Consider the following 19,743-nt stretch of genomic DNA (forward strand, 5'->3'; position numbering starts at 1 on the left):
TCAGAAAGTTCTTCCTGATGTTTAGTTGGAATCTCCTTCCTTGTAACTTGGCGCCATCGGTTTGAGTCCTACCCTCCAGAGCAGGAGAAAACAAGCGTGCTCCATCTTCCATGTGAAAGCCCTTGAGATATTGGAAGACAGCTATCACGTCTCCTCTCAGTCTCCTCATTTCCAGGAAAAACATACCCAAATCTTTAAACTGTTCCCCCTCATAAGGCTTGGTTTCCAGTCCTTTCCTCCATCACCTGATGAAGAGGAGTCCAGCTCCTGGTCCCTGACACCTTCCATGTCCGCAAGCAGTTCCCAGAGTGGGTGGTAGTGCCCCTGGGGGCCAGTGGGATTACCCAGGAGGGTGCTAAGAGGCAAGGGGAAAGCTGTAGGACTCTGGAGATGAAAATGACTATCTTACTTTGAAAAGCGGGTGTCACTGCATCAATTCCATCAGTCTTGGTGAATTACAGTAGTACCTCAGGTTACAGACACTTCAGGTTACATATGCTTCAGGTTACAGACTCTGCTAACCCAGAAATAGTGCTTCAGGTTAAGAACTTTGCTTCAGGATGAGAACAGAAATCGTGCTCCGGCGGCGTGGCAGCAGTAGGAGGCCCCATTAGCTAAAGCGGTGCTTCAGGTTAAGAACAGTTTCAGGTTAAGTACGGACCTCCAGAACGAATTAAGTACTTAACCTGAGGTACCACTGTAATTAAACTAAATAGTTTTAATTGGATTTTGAATAAATGTGCTTTGTGTTTTGAATTTTATTGTGTTATCGTTCTTCTTAGTGGGTTGTGCAAATGACAATTCTGAATAATGCTTTTTATAGGATATGGGTGGGAGTCACATGGGATTGGTTTATGGAAGCTGGGGGGCAGTAGGCTGGAAACATTTGGGAACCACTGCTCTACACCCAAAGCAGTAGGTACAGACAGATCCTCCCCAACTCCTCTCCAGCTGCCACCTGACTCTGCTCCTGCGTACTGAGCACCATCCCTTGACCTGTCAGACTCTATCCTGAATCTCAGCATGTGAACCCCAGGAGATCTGTCTCAACCCAAACCATTGTCCACCCACAGCCCAGCTGAGAAAACCAAGCTCTCCCAGATGAGTCCATCATCCAAGTAGGTCCATGGAAGCAAGAGCTTTAGATGTGAAAAGTGTGTGTTTGGAATGTGCCACCGTCCAATGCATTCCAGATGGGCCCAGCAGAAGCACTGCGAAAACAGCATTCTGCCAGTCACAACTTCCTCTTTCAGAGCCTATTAAAGACCACAAAGGCGCAATGAGCCCAATGAATGATGGTTCGGATTAGATCCTAGGTCATTAAATGGAGATATTCCACTTGCAGCTGCCAACCAGGCCCTGCTTAAAGGAGATCATTTCGACATGCCCTTTTGAGTGTTTATTTAACGCAAAGGCAATCCACCCCCAAGTTTGGTTCTGTTTCCTTGGAAGGGAACTTTCTGTGCATGCTTTACGGCAGTTGCACAAGACAGGCACATAGAAAATGCAATAGATGGATGGGGAGCAAGCCTTGGCCTGGTAGACTCACTGTGGGCTAATCCAGTATGGCAAATGGGACATTGCCTCGCAAATCTCAGTTTGCACTCTGCAAGCCCCCACCAGCTTGCAAACCAGTCCAGGGATTGGCCTTGCCTGTCAGCTTCCTCTAAATTGGTCCCAGTATTGCCCTTGTAGAACTCAACAGAGAAGAAGATGGGGACAGATCTAGAATGAGTAGGTTCTACCTGTCATTGGTTCTGGTGCCACCTACTGTTGAGCTCCCTGCCTTCTGCCCTACCAGTTTCAGTGAGCACCAGCTGCTACTGCAGCTATTTACAGATGAACATTGGTCAGGACATGGGTGGCGCTGTGGTCTAAACCACAGAGCCTAGGGCTTGCCGATCAGAAGGCTGGCGGTTTGAATCCCCGTGACGGGGTGAGCTCCCGTTGCTCAGTCCCTGCTCTTGCCAACCTAGCAGTTCGAACACGTCAAAGTGCAAGTAGATAAATAGGTATCATTCTGGCAGGAAGGTAAACAGCATTTCTGTGCACTGCTCTGGTTCGCCGGAAGTGGCTTAGTCATGCTGGCCACATGACCCAGAAGCTGTCTGCGGACAAACGCTGGCTCCCTCGGCCTATAGAGCGAGATGAGCACTGCAAGCCGAGTCGTCCACGACTGGACTATAACAGTCAGGGGTCCCTTTACCTTTTATTGGTCAGGAGCAGATTGAGACATACTGAGGCCCCAAGCCGCACCATGCTGAAACAGCCCCTTAGCCTGAACCGGCCGCTGGTGCTGTTTGACAGCTTATGGACCCCCAGCCTAATGCAATTTTCATATTTCTGCACAGATATGACCAATAATTGTGTAGCCATTAGGAGTTCTTTTTGCGGTACCAAAATGATAATGCCTGTTTCAGAGTCTGTTTCCCCACCTTTCCATTATTTTTTGTGACTAGTGTTATAGAACTAAAAATTAAGGATGTTATTTACTTATTTTTTTAATCTAGAGGACCCTCGTAACCCAAGGCCCTAAAATATAGCTCACCTTACTTGTGCATAAACCTGACACTGGCAATTATCATGGTCTGGCACTTTCCCTGGGAGCTAGGAAGCTACATACAAGGTCACCTTACTTGTGAGGAAGGAGCAAATGGCAGAGAGTTGGGGATCCTCAAGATGACTTTGCACAAAGCTAACAAGGTGATTAGTCCAAGGCCCCATTTGCACAATACATTTAAAACAGTGTTATATCACTTTAAACAGACATTGCTTCCTCCAAAGAATATTGGGAAGTGTAGTTTATTCAGGGTGCCAAGAGTTGATAGGAGACCACAATTTGCCTCACAGAGCTACAATTCCCAGAGTTCCCTGGGGAGAAAGTTTGACTATGGAATTCAGTTCCACAAGAGCCAGTGAAGACCACTGTCCTGGGTGGTTTTAAAAGCAGATTATACAAGTTTATGGGGGATTAGGTTATTAGTAAAGGGACTCGGGTGGCACTGTGGGTTAAACCACAGAACCTAGGACTTGCCAATCAGAAGGTCAGCGGTTCAAATCCCCGCGACGGGGTGAGCTCCCGTTGCTCGGTCCCTGCTCCTGCCAACCTAGCAGTTCGAAAACACGTCAAAGTGCAAGTAGATAAATAGGTACCGCTCCAGCGGGAAGGTAAATGGCGTTTCCGTGCGCTGCTCTGGTTCACCAGAAGTGGCTTAGTCATGCTGGCCACATGACCCGGAAGCTGTATGCCGGCTTCCTCGGTCAATAAAGCGAGATGAGCACCGCAACCCCAGAGTCGGTCACGGTCAGGGGTCCCTTTACCTTTACCTAGGTTATTAGTGGCTACCAGCCACAAAGGCTATGTTCTACCTCTAATTTCAGAGGCAACTGCTGGAAATCACAAATGGGAAGAGTTGCTTTTCCACTCAGGATCAGCTCTCAGGCTTCTGATTGGGACACCTGTGTCCCAATCAGAAGAAGATGCTGGACTATGTGGACCTTTGGTCCGATTCAGCGGGGCCCTTCTGATGTTCTTATTCTACTCAACAGAGCCATGTAAATACTTCAACCTTCTGCCTATTAATTCCTGCGCCCACCCCCACAAGTTCAATTGTGGCTCCAATGATTGAAAGATTGAAGAAGACAAAAAAGACAGCAAATTGGATTTTTGGTTCGCCAGTTGTTATTCTAGCAGCTGGGCTCCACAAGGTTGTCCTGAGAGTAAGAGTCACTCAGTTTCCATGGCAGCCTATCTTGGCCATCACTGATAATAAGTAGAAATGTTCTGGTATAGCTTTTTAATTTACTTGCCCCCAGTGCTTCTTAATTTATAGATAGCATTCATTTCCCAGCTAGGGTTTGTTTACCTCCCAACCTTGGTTTATAAGGTTTATTCAATTATTCTGAACAAAACAGATATAAGTTCTTTTTTTATATCCAGAGCAAGGTAGAAGAAGATAGGCTGGAGAGAGAAAAGGATGTAGCCAATGTCAGTCGTACTCGGAATAGACCCACTGAAACTAATAAATTCATTTTAATGGATCTGCTTTGAGTAGGACTGAATTGGAGACAGCCAATTTATTAACAATTCATTAGCAATTATTATATATCTCGAGAACAGAGCATTTTAGAACTAGTTATCTAACTCTCATCAGTTTCCTTAATAAATGCCTTGGATGGCCAATACAACCAGGTTCCATAACACAGGCAGACTTTGTTTTTGTGGTTAAGCTCAGCTGGAAGACATCATTCATTATCTCTTAGCCTGCTCTTTATCTAGAGAACCAAGAGATCACTTTTTGGAACATTTGTTAGCAAAAGCAAGCAGGCACACGCCAGCAGAAGTGGTTTAGTTTCTTTTGAGTAACAATAAAGCTGTATAACACCCTGCGTGGCCCCTCTATTCACTGGGTTAGAAAAAAATTTTGAGAAAGAATGAGATAAAAATCACTGTAAATTGTTTTGGTGATTCAGAAGTTTAATAAGAAATTTAAAAGTTGTTATTATTTCTGCTTTCATCTTTTCTCAGTTTTCATCTTTAACTTCAGCTGTATGAAATTGTATAAGGTAAACTTAGGGTGGACATCCAGCATTGTTTAAGGCATAGAAGAGGTCAGTTTCTTTTATGCGAAGCCACTTGGAAGCCCTGTATGAGATTGAGGTAAGCAGTGGAGGCTGGTCCATTAGGGTCAATAAGGCATCCCCCAGCCCTTCCCATAAGGCTAGGATCAAGGAGACAGGTGGTTGGTTTCATTTGTCCAAGCAGCCTGTCCACATCCTCGGAGGTAACAGATTGGAATTGATCCCATGCAACTTGACTAGACAGGACTCCAGCACTCTCCCGCCCCGGCCGTGCTCCCATGGTGAAGTCTACCTCTTTCTGAATCTGAGCGACTTTATTTGAAACCCAAAGCACATTGCTTCACATTGCTACCATCCCTGTTAGTGTAACTGCAGTGCTCAAATCTGCTCTCTTGCCATGCAAATCAGCTCCACTGCAGTTGCAAATCAGTCCTAAGCTCCTGATATGTTTCTGATGCAGTTCCCCCAGCCGTCGGTTTTGTCATCTGCCTCTGCTTTCAGGAACTTTTCATGATCTGGCTTCTGTAGCACACTTGAGGAACAGAGTGCCCTCTCTTAAATAGGCATGTTTCACAGAATGTAGTTTGGCCAAAGGACCAAACCTGGGGAAGCCAACTGACTCATTCATATCAGCCACAGGCTTCTGTAAGGAAGAAGACTCTAGATCTGGGTGGAGAGTATTGACAAGATGGTCTCCATCATTCTGACCAAGTAATGTAAAGGTTACCTGTGAGACAGCAAAGAACAGGTTAGGTTGGAAGGAAAACGAACTCAAATGTAAGATCATAGGAATGGGGGGGGGGGCCCTGCTAGATAGGGGATATATAATTACTTTAGAAAAGCCTTCTGGATCAGGCCAGTGTCCCATCTCCTCCAGCATCCTGTTCTCATCTCACAGTGGTCACCCAGATACTCATGAGGAGCTCACAGCAGGACCTGAAAGCAAGAGCATCCTCCCCACTTGGGATGCACAGCAACTGTTTTTCAGAGGCATAGTGCCTCAGTTAGTGGAGGAAGAACATAGCAGACATGGCTAGTAGCCACTGATAGCATTATCTTCAATGAATTTGCTTAATCTTCTTTTAAAGCTGTCCAGGTTAGTGGCCATCACTGCCTTTTTGTGCAAGTGAATTTGATAGTTTAACTCTATGCTGTGTGAAGAAATATTTTATTGCATCTGTCCTGAATTCTCCAACACTCAGCTTCATTGGATGTCTATGTGGGTTAAACCACACAGCCTAGGACTTGCCGATCCGAAGGTCGGCAGTTCGAATCCCCGCGACGGGGTGAGCTCCTGTTGCTCGGTCCCTGCTCCTGCCAACCTAGCAGTTCGAAAGCACGTCAAAGTGCAAGTAGATAAATAGGTACCACTCTGGCAGGAAGGTAAACGGCATTTTCGTGCACTGCTCTGGTTCTCCAGAAGCGGCTTAGTCATGCTGGCCACATGACCTGGAAGCTGCACGCTGGCTCCCTCGGCCAATAAAGCGAGATGAGCGCCGCGACCCCAGAATCGGCCACGACTGGACCTAATGGTCCGGGGTCCCTTTACCTTTTAGTGTTATGACAGAGGAATTAAATATTGCTCTATTTTCTCCACACCATGCATAATTTTGTACTCCTCATATGATTACCCTTTTCTCTAAACTATGAATTCTGCAAATGTTTCCTCACCTTTAATAAAGTAACAATGAGAGCATAAGAAGAGCCCTGAAAGATCAGGCCAAACGCCCATCCAGCCCAGTTTCCTGTTCCCACAGTGCCCATTTAGGTCCCCATTGCGGGAGGCTGGCAAAACAGCAACTTGTTGATAAGTAAATGCATGCAATGATCAGGTGTTCATTCAAGAAGCACAAGACGCCTTTCCCACACATCTCAAGGTCAGCAAATGGAAAGATAAGCAGGCTGGGTAGTAGGTGGGGGAGGACTGCACAAAACATTTTAAAGCTAAATACAACCCATCTGAACACTTTCCTGCAAAAGAGGGGGGGGGGCAAGGGAAGCTGTAGCAAGATCACACTCAAACTGATTATTCAAGCAATGTACTGGATTATGGACATGATCCAGTCCAATTGAAGCTGGAACATAAGAAGATCCCTGCTGGATCTGACCTAAGACCCATTTATTTAGTCTAGCATCCTGTTCTCACAGAGGTTAACGATAAGCCTCAGGCAAGTCTGCAATCAGCACCTGAGAGCAACAGCACTCAAGCATAACAAACCTGCCAATTTCAGTTTCTTGCAATTTATCGTCTATCTAGTCCTAAATTCAGTTCTCCACATTCCTCCAACAGTTGGTGGTGGTGTAATGGTTAGAGTGTCGGACTAGGACCTGGGAGACCTGAGTCCCCACTCAGCCATGAAGCTCACGGGGTGCCCTTGGGCCAGTCACTGTCTCTTAGCCTAACCTACCTCACAGGGTTGTTGTGGGGATGAAAGAACCATGTAAGTCACCCTGAGATCCTTGGAAGATAAAGGTAGCATGTAACTGTAATAAATAAGTAAATTTAAGAAAGGAAACCTTGTGAAAACCTGTCCTCATTTTAACACCAATCTCTCCTAACATATGCATTTATACAGACAATGTTGTCTAACATGAGCAATTTCTATAATGCATTTTTGGTTGTTGTTTTTTTCATTTATATGTGCATTTTAATGCACTCTCCTCCACCCCATATATTCTTTTTTGTACACATCATTTGGTCTGCAGTACATGATCCAGAGATATGTGAGTTCAAAGGATAGCTGTATTTCAGTTCAGGTATTGTACTGGAAAGTGCATTATAATGCGAAGTGAATTGGATTTCTACCCACACCCGAATGACCTTCTCGTGTTCACGATCTGCAGCAGCCGGTATACAAAGCCACGCTGCCTCTGATCCTGGAGCTAGTAAACAGCTATCAGGGCCACATCTGCTATGCTTTTAAAGCATTATGATATCGCATTAATAGCCATGGCCTCTCTCCCAACAGAATCCTGAGAACTGTAGTTTGTTAAGGGTGTTAAGCACTGTTAGCTAGAAATTCAGAGAGTTCCCGGGGACGAGGGATTGATTGTTAAACCACTCTGGGATTTGTGTATATTAGCAGGAAAAAAATGCTCTAAAATGTGAAGGGTTTCTGTAACAACTTTATTTCTTTTGGGGGGGAAATTGCAAACTGGTGCAAAGATGTGACAAGCTGAACGGGAAGAAAGTGAGAAACCAACATTGATAGATTTGCCTCTATGCACAAAGGGGACAAAGGGCTAAGGACCATTATCGTACTCCACTCAGTAGCGACTACCTCATATGGGTAAGAGCGGTGCTGTCTCACCAATCTCAGCCTGCCCTCAGCCAGACTCCACCTGCATGGCTTCTTGCAACCAGTCCAAGGGGTGGCCTTGGGTATCAGCTTCCTCCTAGTCTTGATGTTGACAGGGGTGGGTCTACTACAAAACTAATGAAGCTTCAGCTTCAGGGCTCCTAATCCTGGAGGGGCAAATTGCGACCTGGCCACAGTGATCCATGCGACGGTCACCTCCAGGCTTGACTACTGTAATTCGCTCTACGCGGGGCTGCCCTTGAAGCTGTCCCAGAAACTCCAGTGGGTGCAGAATGCTGCAGCGAGGCTCCTCACGGGGTCCCTGCCATGGGAGCATATTCACCCAGTACTTTTCCAGCTGCACTGGCTCCCAGTGGAGTACAGGGTCAGATTTAAGGTGCTGGTTTTGACCTTTAAAGCCCTTCATGGCCTAGGACCCTCGTACCTACGGGACCACCTCTCCCGGTATACCCCACGGAGGACCTTAAGGTCCATAAATAGCAACACCCTAGAGGTCCCGGGCCCTAAGGAAGTTAGATTAACCTCAACCAGAGCCAGGGCCTTCTCAACACTGGCTCCGGCCTGGTGGAACGCTCTGCCTCATGAGACCAGGGCCCTGCAGGATCTGATTTCTTTCCGCAGGGCCTGTAAGACAGAGTTGTTCCACCAGGCCCTTGGCTTGGAGTCAATTTGATTCCCTCCCCATCTTTCTTTTTCCTTTCTCCTCCTGTGATGAGGCTGCATTTTAATTGTTTTAATATTTTAATGTTGTATTTTAATCTTGTTTTTAAGTTGTATTCATTCAACTCATTATTATTATTGGTTGTTAGCCGCCCTGAGCCCGGCCTTGGCTGGGGAGGGTGGGGTATGAATAAAATTATAATTATTATAATTATTAAAAATGGGTCTAGTAAACACAATTTTGAGTTGCATTGATTTGACTCAAATTGCTTGTTCTGTTGTTGCTGAAATAAGTCTGCCACTGGATTCTACCCTTATAGACCCAGAGGAAGAGGATGGGGGCAAGACCAGGGTTATTCTGCTTGGTCTGTCAGTGGCTCTGGCACCACTTAGTGATGTGCTCCCTGCCTTCTGCAGTACCAGTTCCACTGGGTACCAGCCCCCTACTACCCTCCCTCTAACCCTCAACAGCAGGGCGGAAGATGATAAGGGCCAGGAGGCTCTGTGGACCTGCAGCAGGCTAACAGGAGATGATGTTGATCCCTGGTGCCAGCTGTGCCCTGTAGGGTCAGGCTGTCCAGGGGTGGGGTAGGGAAGGAGCCTTACCTTGTGGACAAAAGGCCACTGCAGAACAGCATCATGATCACCTCCCAGTAGCACCAGAAAGAGTGAGAGGTGTGTTTCTCCCTTCACCATTCAGGTAAATCCTCATGCAGAGTTTGCCGCCATATTGCAAAGTGTAGAATGCTGAAGATGGAGAACTTGGGAGTTAAGCACCAGCCAAAAAGTCACACATATCATCTTCAGATAACGAAAAATAGAGACGGGCTGCAACCAGAGCTCACCTATTCCAGATCTCATTGAGTTGAATCCAATTAAGTTGGAGTAGACCCACTGAAATTAATGACCCTAAGTTACTAGTGTCCATTAAATTCAGTGGGTCTACTGGCATTGGCCACAGCCCAGAGTCAGTGTGGCATAGTGGCTAGAGTGTCAGACCAGGACCTCGGAGACCAGGGTTCAAATCCCCCATTTGCCCATGAAGATCACTGGGTGACCCTGGGCCAGTCACTGCATCTCAGCCTCACCCTCCTAACAGGGTTGTTGTGGGGATTAAATGAGGGCAAAACCATGTGTGCCACTTTGAATTCCTTGGGGGGAAATGCAGGGGGTGTGTGTGCAATGAACTAAAAGGCATCCCTAAGCAGGGATAGATGAATCTGTCCGTTTCAGCTTCTCTCACTTTCTCATTTATTTCTCCCTCTTTTTAATTCAGTTCTCCACATTTCTGCCACAGGTGGCAATGTGTGAAGCCCTCATGAAAACTGATTGGTTTTTTTTAGTGTGGATATATCCTAATAATGCACATGGTGCGTTGGGGGGTTGAGGGGGGGTTGAGGGGGAGAGGAATATTTCCTAAGGTGATGCATTTCTGCAGTTATCTTCACTACTACATGCATCTTAATGCACACTTTCTCCTAATATATGCTTTTGGGTAAATGTTTAGTTGGAGAACTGCAATGCAAAACTCACAAGTGTGAATTTTGAAGGGGAGCATCGTATCAGTTTAAAATTTGTTTTGGGAAGTGTGCAAATTAGATAGGTTCTGAATAAAATGCACATCAAACCAAATTTCTCTACTATCTGTAGCCCCTGGTTACCATATTTACGCAAATGTAATGTGCACCTTTTGTGGTCGAATTACGTCATGAAAATTAGGGTGTGCATTAGATTTGGTGGTGCATTAGATTTGCATAAATACGGTAAATAGGTAGCATATTCCAACATGGTTTTAAATCTTGTACAGTGGTGCCTCGGGTTACATACGCTTCAGGTTACAGATGCTTCAGGTTACAGACTCTGCTAACCCAGAAATAGTACCTCGGGTTAAGAACTTTTCTTCAGGATGAGAACAGAAATCATGCTCCGGCGGCGCAGCGGCAGCAGGAGGCCCCATTAGCTAAAGTGGTACCTCAGGTTAAGAACAGTTTCAGGTTAAGAACACACCTCCGGAACGAATTAAGTACTTAACCCGAGGTATCACTGTATTTAATACATGCCAAAACTGCAAAGGGCAAGTGACATCATGGATGGAACAGTTGTCTCTTCTTGTTAATCATACATGTAAATGGCATACAAATACACATTAAAGGCATATGACTCACCCCAAAGAATCCTGGGAGTTGTAGTTTCCCCCTGCATAGAGCGACAATGCCCAGCACCCTTAAACTACAGTTGTTAGGATTCAGGGGGGCAGAGCTATGAAGCCAAACTGAATAGCTGCTTAACCCAATCATTCTGTCCTCTGCCTTGCTAATTTTGTTCACAGCACCTGCATTTTTGCTTAGATCAGGGTGGTTTGGGGTACCCTTGCTTAGGGACCCTCCAGAGAGTTTTGCTGGCAAGTGAGCAGCCACTTTTCCTATCCATGCCTCCTGCCACCACTTAACCAGCCCTCACAGAAGCAGCCTAGCAAAGCAGGGAAATGCAGCAAGCCAGAGGTGGGAGATCGAGGTGCCTGGATACAAGTGTGGTTGCTGCACAATTCCAGCAGCACCACAAAGACAGCTCTGAAGAATGGGCACAAAGCTTAATATAGTTCCCAGGATTCTTTGGGGGAAGTCAGATGCTTCAAATGCATGTAGGATGTGCTTTAAGGACAGTGTGGATTTGCACAAACACACACACAACAAGTCAAATTCTTACTGGGAGAATGGAATCCACACACCTTCCCGCACACATCTTCATAGCACCTCTGATGCACATCCGTAGCCTTCCACAGGAAGACACCATCCTAGGACACATGCTCTGATGACAGAAGTCTCTGCTCCAACCAGCTCAAAGCTGCACCTATCTGCACAAGGCATCGCTGGAGAAAATAAGACTATTATTTTGGGTTGAGAGATGCAAGCCTATTGAGCAGGGCGAGGAGAGGGGAGAATGGAGGATGTGAGCACCAGAGGCTAAATAGGTGCAGGTATGCTGCTGGTTGTTGTCCCATTCCCCACCCATTGCACCTGTCAAACACAGGAGACATCATCCAATAGTTTATGTTTGGGAGAAGTCAGTCAATGTTCGGGAACTGAAGCCAAAGCAGGATGTCATCACTCAAGCAATGAGTTCTACGCTTATATCACTCTTTTCTGGGCCCAGTTCAAACTGCTGCTCTTGACCTTTAAAGGCCTTCATCACAGGACTGGTGTACTTGATGGACCACTTATAAAGCTCCCATATGTTCCTATCCATATGTTAAGATGATCAGTGGAGGATGCATCTGGTTGCCCCCACCATCTGAGGCAAGGGAGGGAATGAGGAGAGAGCGGGGCTTCTCAGAAGTGGCACCTCAGCTGCAGAATCCCCAGGAAAGCTTTGCATGTTGAAGATCCCTGGTTCAATCCCAGATCAAACCTACGGCCTCTTCCAAGCATTCAGAGCACCTGCTCCCCACTACCCAGCCACAGTCCTTCCCTACCCACTCACCTTCAGCTCCAAGCCGCAGATCATATCCTGGTCAAGGCTGCTCTGGCTCTGGAATGCCACAATCTTCTGCCAAGAGGCAACCATCTCCTTGCTCAGCACAGATGCAATGTTCTCAAAGACCTGCAGCTTGCCTTCCAGCAAGGAGACCCTATTGGCTGTCCATGAGTGCCTGTGAGCCTTTGTCCCCCTCCTCACACAGAGGGAGCCTGGAGGAACAGTCCATGGCCAAAGCCCCCTGGAGTTTCATGCTCAAGAAGATCCCCATCAGAACATTGGAATCAATCAAGTGCATATCAAGTGTGCCGTAGGAAGGGTGCAAGCTTGCCTTCAGCTGTTTCACATGCTGGAGCAATAGCATGAAGTGTGTCCCCTCAACATAGTTTTAGGTGCTCTTTTCTATCTTCTGCATTCCCCTGTTGGGAAGAAACAGGGCACCATCAACACCATCATGACAAAGCCACAATGATGAAAGAAGAAGAGGAAGAGTTTGGATTTGATATCCCGCTTTATCACTACCCGAAGGAGTCTCAAAGCGGCTAACAATCTCCTTTCCCTTCCTCCCCCACAACAAACACCCTGTGAGGTGAGTGAGGCTGAGAGACTTCAGAGAAGTGTGACTAGCCCAAGGTCACCCAGCAGCTGCATGTGGAGACGCAAACCCCGTTCCCCAGATTACGTGTCTACTGCTCTTAATCACTACACCACACTGGGCCTGGAACCAGCATCCAGCCTGCTAGGGCAGCTGCCAAGGCTACAAACCCTGGCAGGGACCAAGAGCACCTAGGGATGGACAAATCTGTCCATTTTTGTTTTTCACAGCCTCTCATTTTACCAATCTTAGGTTCAATTTACCAGATTCCTGCATCATATTTTCAATGTTGTTTAAAAAGAAAAAAAAAGCATTGCAAATATTTGTCAGAATTTTAATGCAAATTTATCCTAACATACAGATTTTTGCAAGCAATTTCCCATAATTCGATGCAGTTTTGTACTAATGTATATATTTTGTGCATGCTTTCTGCTGTATGCATGACTTGGCTGGAGAAGCAAATTGCAAAATTCAGAGGATACAAAGATCCAGTTCATGGATTGTTTCAATGAGTATAAATTAGATAATTTTGCCTTTATATGCAAATTGAATCAAATTTCTCCCCCCCCCCTAGCTCTGATCATTTCTTCAGACTGCCTCCCAAACTGAAGTTGCAGCTCCTTTGTAAGAAGGCTTGGTTGTCATGACACTGGACTGAAGTCAATTTCCCTTCTCTTAAGGATGAGTTTGAGGACTCTGGAGTCAGAAGAGAACTGCACACAGGGCTAGTCCTAGAGACAAGTCTGCAGGATGAGACTGTGGTGCCGGAGTCGTCCGACTCAGAGGACTCCCATCACAGAAGGTGTAATTCAACCAGAGTCTCCTCAGCTACATCAGAGTAAAAGACTGTTGCAGCAGAGATGCTCTTTAACTGAAAAGGCACCTTTCAGCAAAAGCAGAGTATACAATTGAGGCATAACTGCTTGCTTCTAAGGTTGACTGTTGCTGAAACAACATTGGAGCTTTGCTCTCCTCCAGCATTCAGCCTGAGCCATGGACAGTGACAGTGTTGGAGTAATCTCCCACAGGAAGGGGGAAAGTTAAGGTTTACTTCCCAACCAGCTTCCTCCTTCCAGAAGAGTTCAGCCGCATAAATATATCTCCTTCACTGAAGGAATTGTACTTGGCCACTAGGTAAAGGGTAAAGGGGACCCCTGACCATTAGGTCCAGTCGTGGCTGACTCTGGGGTTGCGGTGCTCATCTCGCTTTATTGGCCAAGGGAGCCGGCGTACAGCTTCCGGGTCATGTGGCCAGCATGACTAAGCCGCTTCTGGTGAACCAGAGCAGCGCATGGAAACACCGTTTACCTTCCCGCTGGAGCAGTACCTATTTATCTACTTGCATTTTGACGTGCTTTTGAACTGCGAGGTTGGCAGGAGCAGGGACCGAGCAATGGGAGCTCACCCCATCACGGGGATTCGAACCGCCAACCTTCTGATCGGCAAGTCCTAGGCTCTCTGGTTTAACCCACAGTGCCACCTGCGTCCCTTGGCCACTACTTTGCCTAAAAAAGACATACTTCTTTGGCATGTTGGAGAAAGAGAAGGGGGTGTCAAAGACGGGGGGGAGAGGGGGGAAGGGGTGCCCACTAATTTTTGGCTCTGACCTTGACCACTTTCAAGTTCAGCTCCACCAACCCACAGTGTACAGCCCCCTGTTTGAAAGGTCTCCAGTTCAAGTCCAGTTTAAAGATAAAGAACCCTACAAAGGGGGAGCAGAAGGGGCCACTGGAGCTGAACAATCGCAATGAGCACCTGGGCAGTGGTAGAGACTGGGCAGGCATACAGGTCACCTGGTCACAGCCTTCCCCACTAGAGGGAGCTGCACTGCATTTTTATTTAGTCATGACATCTAAATGTACATCTATATAAATTAGACTATGCAAATGTTATACAAATCTACAATTGGGTGATTGCAACCAAACGTGAAACATTCCATTAAAGCATCTGGATGGCAGCATTACCTTGAACGGGCGTCCACATCCTTCATGGCCTACAGAAAGCGCTGAAGGGTTCTGTGTAGAAGAGCATCAACAAAATAATGTTTAAAATACAGGTTTTTAACAAGTACCCTGATGGGCCCTACATAGCAAGAAAGAAATAATAATAATAATAATAATAATAATAATAATAATAATAATAATAACCCGCCCATCTGGCTGGGTTTACCCAGCCACTCTGGGTGGCTTCCAACAAAATATTAAAATACAATAGTTTATTAAATATTAAAAGCTTCCTTAAACAGGGAATGCCAGTTGCTGGAAGTGACAGGTGAGAAGAGTACTAAGAGCATTCTCCCATGTTGTGGGTTCCAGCAACTGGCATTCAGGAGCGTTACTGCTTCTGACTGTGAAGACAGAATATAATAATCGGGCTCAGTAGCCTTTTGTACCATTGCTCACTGGTTCCACTTGCCTTTATACAAATCTATGCTGTGACAACATTTGGAGTACTGCGTACAGTTGTGGTTACCTTGCCTCAAAAACATTATTGTATGGCACAAAAATGGAAGCAAGAATTACTGACGAAAGAAGAATGGCAAATGAAATTAATGGACTTTGCAGAATTAGACAAATTAGCAGGAAGGATTCGAAATCTGCGGGATTAGAGATTCTTAGAAGACTGGAGTAAATATTTGAACTATTTGAAAAGCAATTGTAATAAACAGATTATGCTAGTAGGACTGCAAGAAGTTCCATAAGGAGGACTATTTGAAATATTGCAAGAAAGACTATGATGAGAATTATTGGTTAAGGACAATTAAAAGTAATAGAGAAATTAAGAAATGCAGAACAAGTGATAAAGAACGGAAAATCTTCAGAAGTGGTTGACGGAAGTCTAAAATATTGTATAAGATAAGAAGTTATGTTAAATGATTGTTGGAAACGATACGTTAAAAAAACCAATAAAAATGTGTAAGAAACAAAAAATGTTATTGTAGAGTTGGAAAAGATTCAGAAGAGGGCAACCAAATTGACTCTCCTGTGAGGAAAGGTTGCAGCATTTGGGACTTTTTCCTTTAGAGAAAAGGCAAGTAACTAGTGGCATGATAGAAGTTTATAAAATTATAAATGACACAGAAAAGTTGACAAAGAAGTTCTCCTCTTCTCTCATGACACTAGAACTTATGGACATCTGATGAAGCTGGATATTGGAAGATTCGGGATGGGTAAAAGAAAGCACTCCTTTGCACAGGTAAACTGTGCAACTCACTCCCACTGGGGGCAGTGATGGCCACCAACTTGGATGGCTTAAAAGGAGGACTGAACAAATTCATGGAAGATAAGGCTATCCTTGGCCACAAGCCATGATGGCTGTGTTCTGCCTCCATTGTCAGAGGCAGTAATGCTTCTGAATACCAGGTGCTGGAAGCCTTTGAGGGGGAGAGTGCTCTTGTGCTCAGGCCTGCTTGCAGGTTTCCCACTGAGATATCTGGCTGGCCATTGTAAGAACAGGATACAATACAATACGATAATCTTTATTGTCATTGTCCCATACAGAACAACGAAATTGAAAAAATCTACATCAGACATTCAAAACCAACAAGCCTGCTATCCCAGCTATCCCAGCCTGGTTAGCCCCTAAAAACTCTGATCCTCCATAATTAAATACAATATACTCCCACAGAGACTACCTTACACTGCGTTTAAAACCAAAATCGCATTTGGATAAAAAGTGTTTCTCAGGCGGCTAGTCCTAGTCTTTATAACCCTGTACCTTCTTCCAGAAGGCAGAAGCTGAAAGAGATAATTTCCGGGGTGCATACTATCCTGCACTATCTCTGCAGCTTTCTTCTGGCACCTGGAAGCATAGATTTGACCCAAGGTGGGAAGAGTGCACCCAATTATTCTCTCTGCAGTCTTTACAACCCTGGACCACATTGTTTTTCCCCTGACCGCGCAGCTCCCAAATCACACACACAGACCATAAATTAATATGCTCTCCACAGTACAATGGTAAAATGTCACCAACAAGTCCTTTGAGACATTATTTTTCTGGAGGATTCTCAGAAAATATAACCTCTGCTGTGCTCTCTTCATCAGGTCTTTACTGCTTTCTCCCCAGGATGTGTTGCGTGTCGGAGGGGAGGTTGTGGCCATCATCTACCCCTCCCTTTGAAGGGTATTCCATTACAGGAATCCGGCAGTCATGGTTCCTGTTCGATGCCCAGGTGGTGGCTAGGGCCATGGCACGACCCCCCAGTGACTCTAGGGCAGGCACATCCAACAGGTAGATTGTGATCTACTGGTAGATCACTGGATGCCTGTGGTAGATCACTGGACACCTGTGGTAGATCACTGGTAGATCAGTGGCTCCCCTCCCACCAAAGAAGCTCAACAACTTTGGCTCCCCCCAAAAAAGCTCAACAAGATTGCCCTGCACCCTTAAAAAACAGGCTCAACGCTGCCAGTTTTTAAGTAGATCGCAGTCTCTTGGGAGTTGGCCACCCCTGCTCTAGGGGAAAGCTTCCAGTTGATTTGCATCAACAAGCTCTCTCTACAGGTTGTTAACCCTTGTGTGACTCCCAGCAGAGTGGGCAGGAGTCAAGTATAGTCTGTTCAATCCAAAGCCTAAGCCATTACCACTCACATTCTGTAAGCGATAAAGTTGTGGCCTTTTTAGCCCATTAACCTAAAATACTTGTGTCCATGTGTCTTATTTTATCTCCATGCGGGGGCGGGGTCTCGACTCACAATCTTCTTATTCCATGGAGTACAACTGTAACTCTGCTTTAACCTTATTAAAGGTGTTCACACCTTGGCTAGAGATGACAGCCCCACCTGCACTACAAATTTAAAGCACTATCATGCCACTTTAAACAGTCATGGTTTCCCCCTGGAAACCACAGAAGAGGGGGAAAGTCTTGTTCCCATTATGGGAGGTGGCAGAGGCACACATACCCCGGGCTGGGGTGGAGCTTGCTTGTCCAGCCCCCCCCCCCCCGGATGGGAGAGCACTGGTGCGCCAGGGGGTGGGACGTACAGAGGGTGATCTTCATCCTCCATGCTCTCCAGCCCCTGCTATCAGGTAAGTGGAGCAAACAGCTCACCAGACAACATGGGGGGGGGGTAGAACCCCAAATTGAAAGCATTCCACATGGTTTGTTTTTAATAGCTTAGTTTGATTTAGCAGAGTTTAATATATATCTTCCACCTTTCTGTCATAATGAAGTAGTTTACTGAAGTACTCTCTGTGTGGTGTTTCATTTGTGATTGATTTGGAAGCTGCATTTAGTGCAGAATGCTGCAGAATGGTTGCTGATAGGAGGGAGACGCTGTCTGCATATAACTCCTCTGCTCAATGACCTGTGCTGGTTACTGAGGCCAGCAAGCCAGGTCCAAGGTGTTGCTATTAGCATGCAAAGCAACCAGTTTACCTGCAAGATTGCCTTATCCCATATGTGCCCACTTGACCACTTAGTTCCGCAGAACTGGGATTATTACAGGTGCCAAGTAATACTCATTCTACACTTGTAAGAAACCAATCTTTGGTATGGCAGCACCTACACTTTGGATCTCCCTGTTTATTGATATCAAGCAGGTCCCTTCATTGTACTCTATTTAGGTAAAGGTAAAGGGACCCCTGACCATTAGGTCCAGTCGCAGATGACTCTGGGGTTGCGGTGCTCATCTTACTTTATTGGCCGAGGGAGCCGGCATACAGTTTCCAGGTCATGTGGCCAGCATGACTAAGCTGCTTCTGGCGAACTAGAGCAGCACACGGAAACGCCGTTTACCTTCCTGCCAGAGCGGTACCTATTTATCTGCTTGCACTTTGACGTGCTTTCGAAGAGGGATAGGCATAAGTGTGCAGAAGAATAAAGCCAATGCTTCTTCATTTCTTAGGTTATCCGCATCTTAGGGAAAGGCATCATCAGAGAAAATGTATTGCCTCTTATGTGAGAAAAAGAACAGAGGGAAAGCCTATTTCTGAGATTACACCTGTCACCCACCTGTTTGGAAGTTCTTGTGTGCAGATTGGAATGGTTTTGTGTCATACTTCATGGACCTTGCATCACTCCCTTCATATTTTTTATTTTTGTTTTTCATACCGAATTGTATTACAAAAGTAATATTGACCAGGGTATAAATATAAACACAAATTACCCCCACTTCCCACATGAACATTATTTCAGGATTCAGGGTACATTTGTTTAAAACACAATGTATTCTACAAGTATGATTAAGAATCTTCTATTTAATACATTAGATCTACTACATAATAATATTAATTTTTCCTTGAGAGTGTACATTGTTTTCTATAACCTATTATCAAAACAAATAGCATGATTCATTAGATACACATTTTATCTTTCTTAATTCATCTGCCCTTTCTTCAATTGATCCTATTTTCCCCTATGAAATACCAAATCATCTTTCTCTCTAATGGAAATATTTTCAAACACTTGTGCAAAACTGGAGATGGTGGTGTCTCAATAACTTCATGTGGACTAGAGGCTACCTGAAACTGACTTTTACTGTGAACACACATACAGAGTTGGTTTCTTTGCTCCCTTTTCTGTTTGGCAGGAAAATAAAGACACATACTGAGAGTCCCCTTTGGAACTTGTTCTTGTTGTTGTTTAGTCGTTTAGTCGTGTCCGACTCTTCGTGACCCCATGGACCAGAGCACGCCAGGCACTCCTGTCTTCCACTGCCTCCCGCAGTTTGGTCAAACTCATGCTGGTAGCTTTGAGAACACTGTCCAACCAACTCGTCCTCTGTTGTCCGCTTCTCCTTGTGCCCTCCATCTTTCCCAACATCAGGGTCTTTTCCAGGGAGTCTTCTCTTCTCATGACGTGGCCAAAGTATTGGAGCCTCAGCTTCAGGATCTGTCCTTCCAGTGAGCCCTCAGGGCTGATTTCCTTAAGAATGGATAGGTTTGATCTTCTTGCAGTCCATGGGACTCTCAAGAGTCTCCTCCAGCACCATAATTCAAAAGCATCAATTCTTCGGCAATCAACCTTCTTTACGGTCCAGCTCTCACTTCCATACATCACTACTGGGAAAACCATAGCTTTAACTATACGGACCTTTGTTGGCAAGGTGATGTCTCTGCTTTTTAAGATGCTGTCTAGGTTTGTCATTTCTTTTCTCCCAAGAAGCAGGCGTC

The 19,743-nt window shown here is 45.6% G+C and overlaps 1 protein-coding gene across 1 annotated transcript; it reads right to left on the reverse strand.

The window, feature by feature from the left end:
- Positions 1-5,089: 5,089 nt before the first annotated feature.
- TRAF1 (TNF receptor associated factor 1) lies at positions 5,090-14,613 on the reverse strand (the record flags this gene model as incomplete). Its single annotated transcript, XM_080990228.1, is given in 5 exon segments — positions 5,090-5,308; positions 9,168-9,243; positions 9,245-9,322; positions 12,034-12,247; positions 14,595-14,613. Coding segments are annotated over 5 exon segments (606 nt in total).
- Positions 14,614-19,743: the final 5,130 nt, after the last annotated feature.

This window comes from Podarcis pityusensis (genome assembly GCF_964106645.2).
Source record: "Podarcis pityusensis genome assembly, chromosome: Z".
NCBI classification, from domain to species: Eukaryota; Metazoa; Chordata; class Lepidosauria; order Squamata; family Lacertidae; genus Podarcis; species Podarcis pityusensis.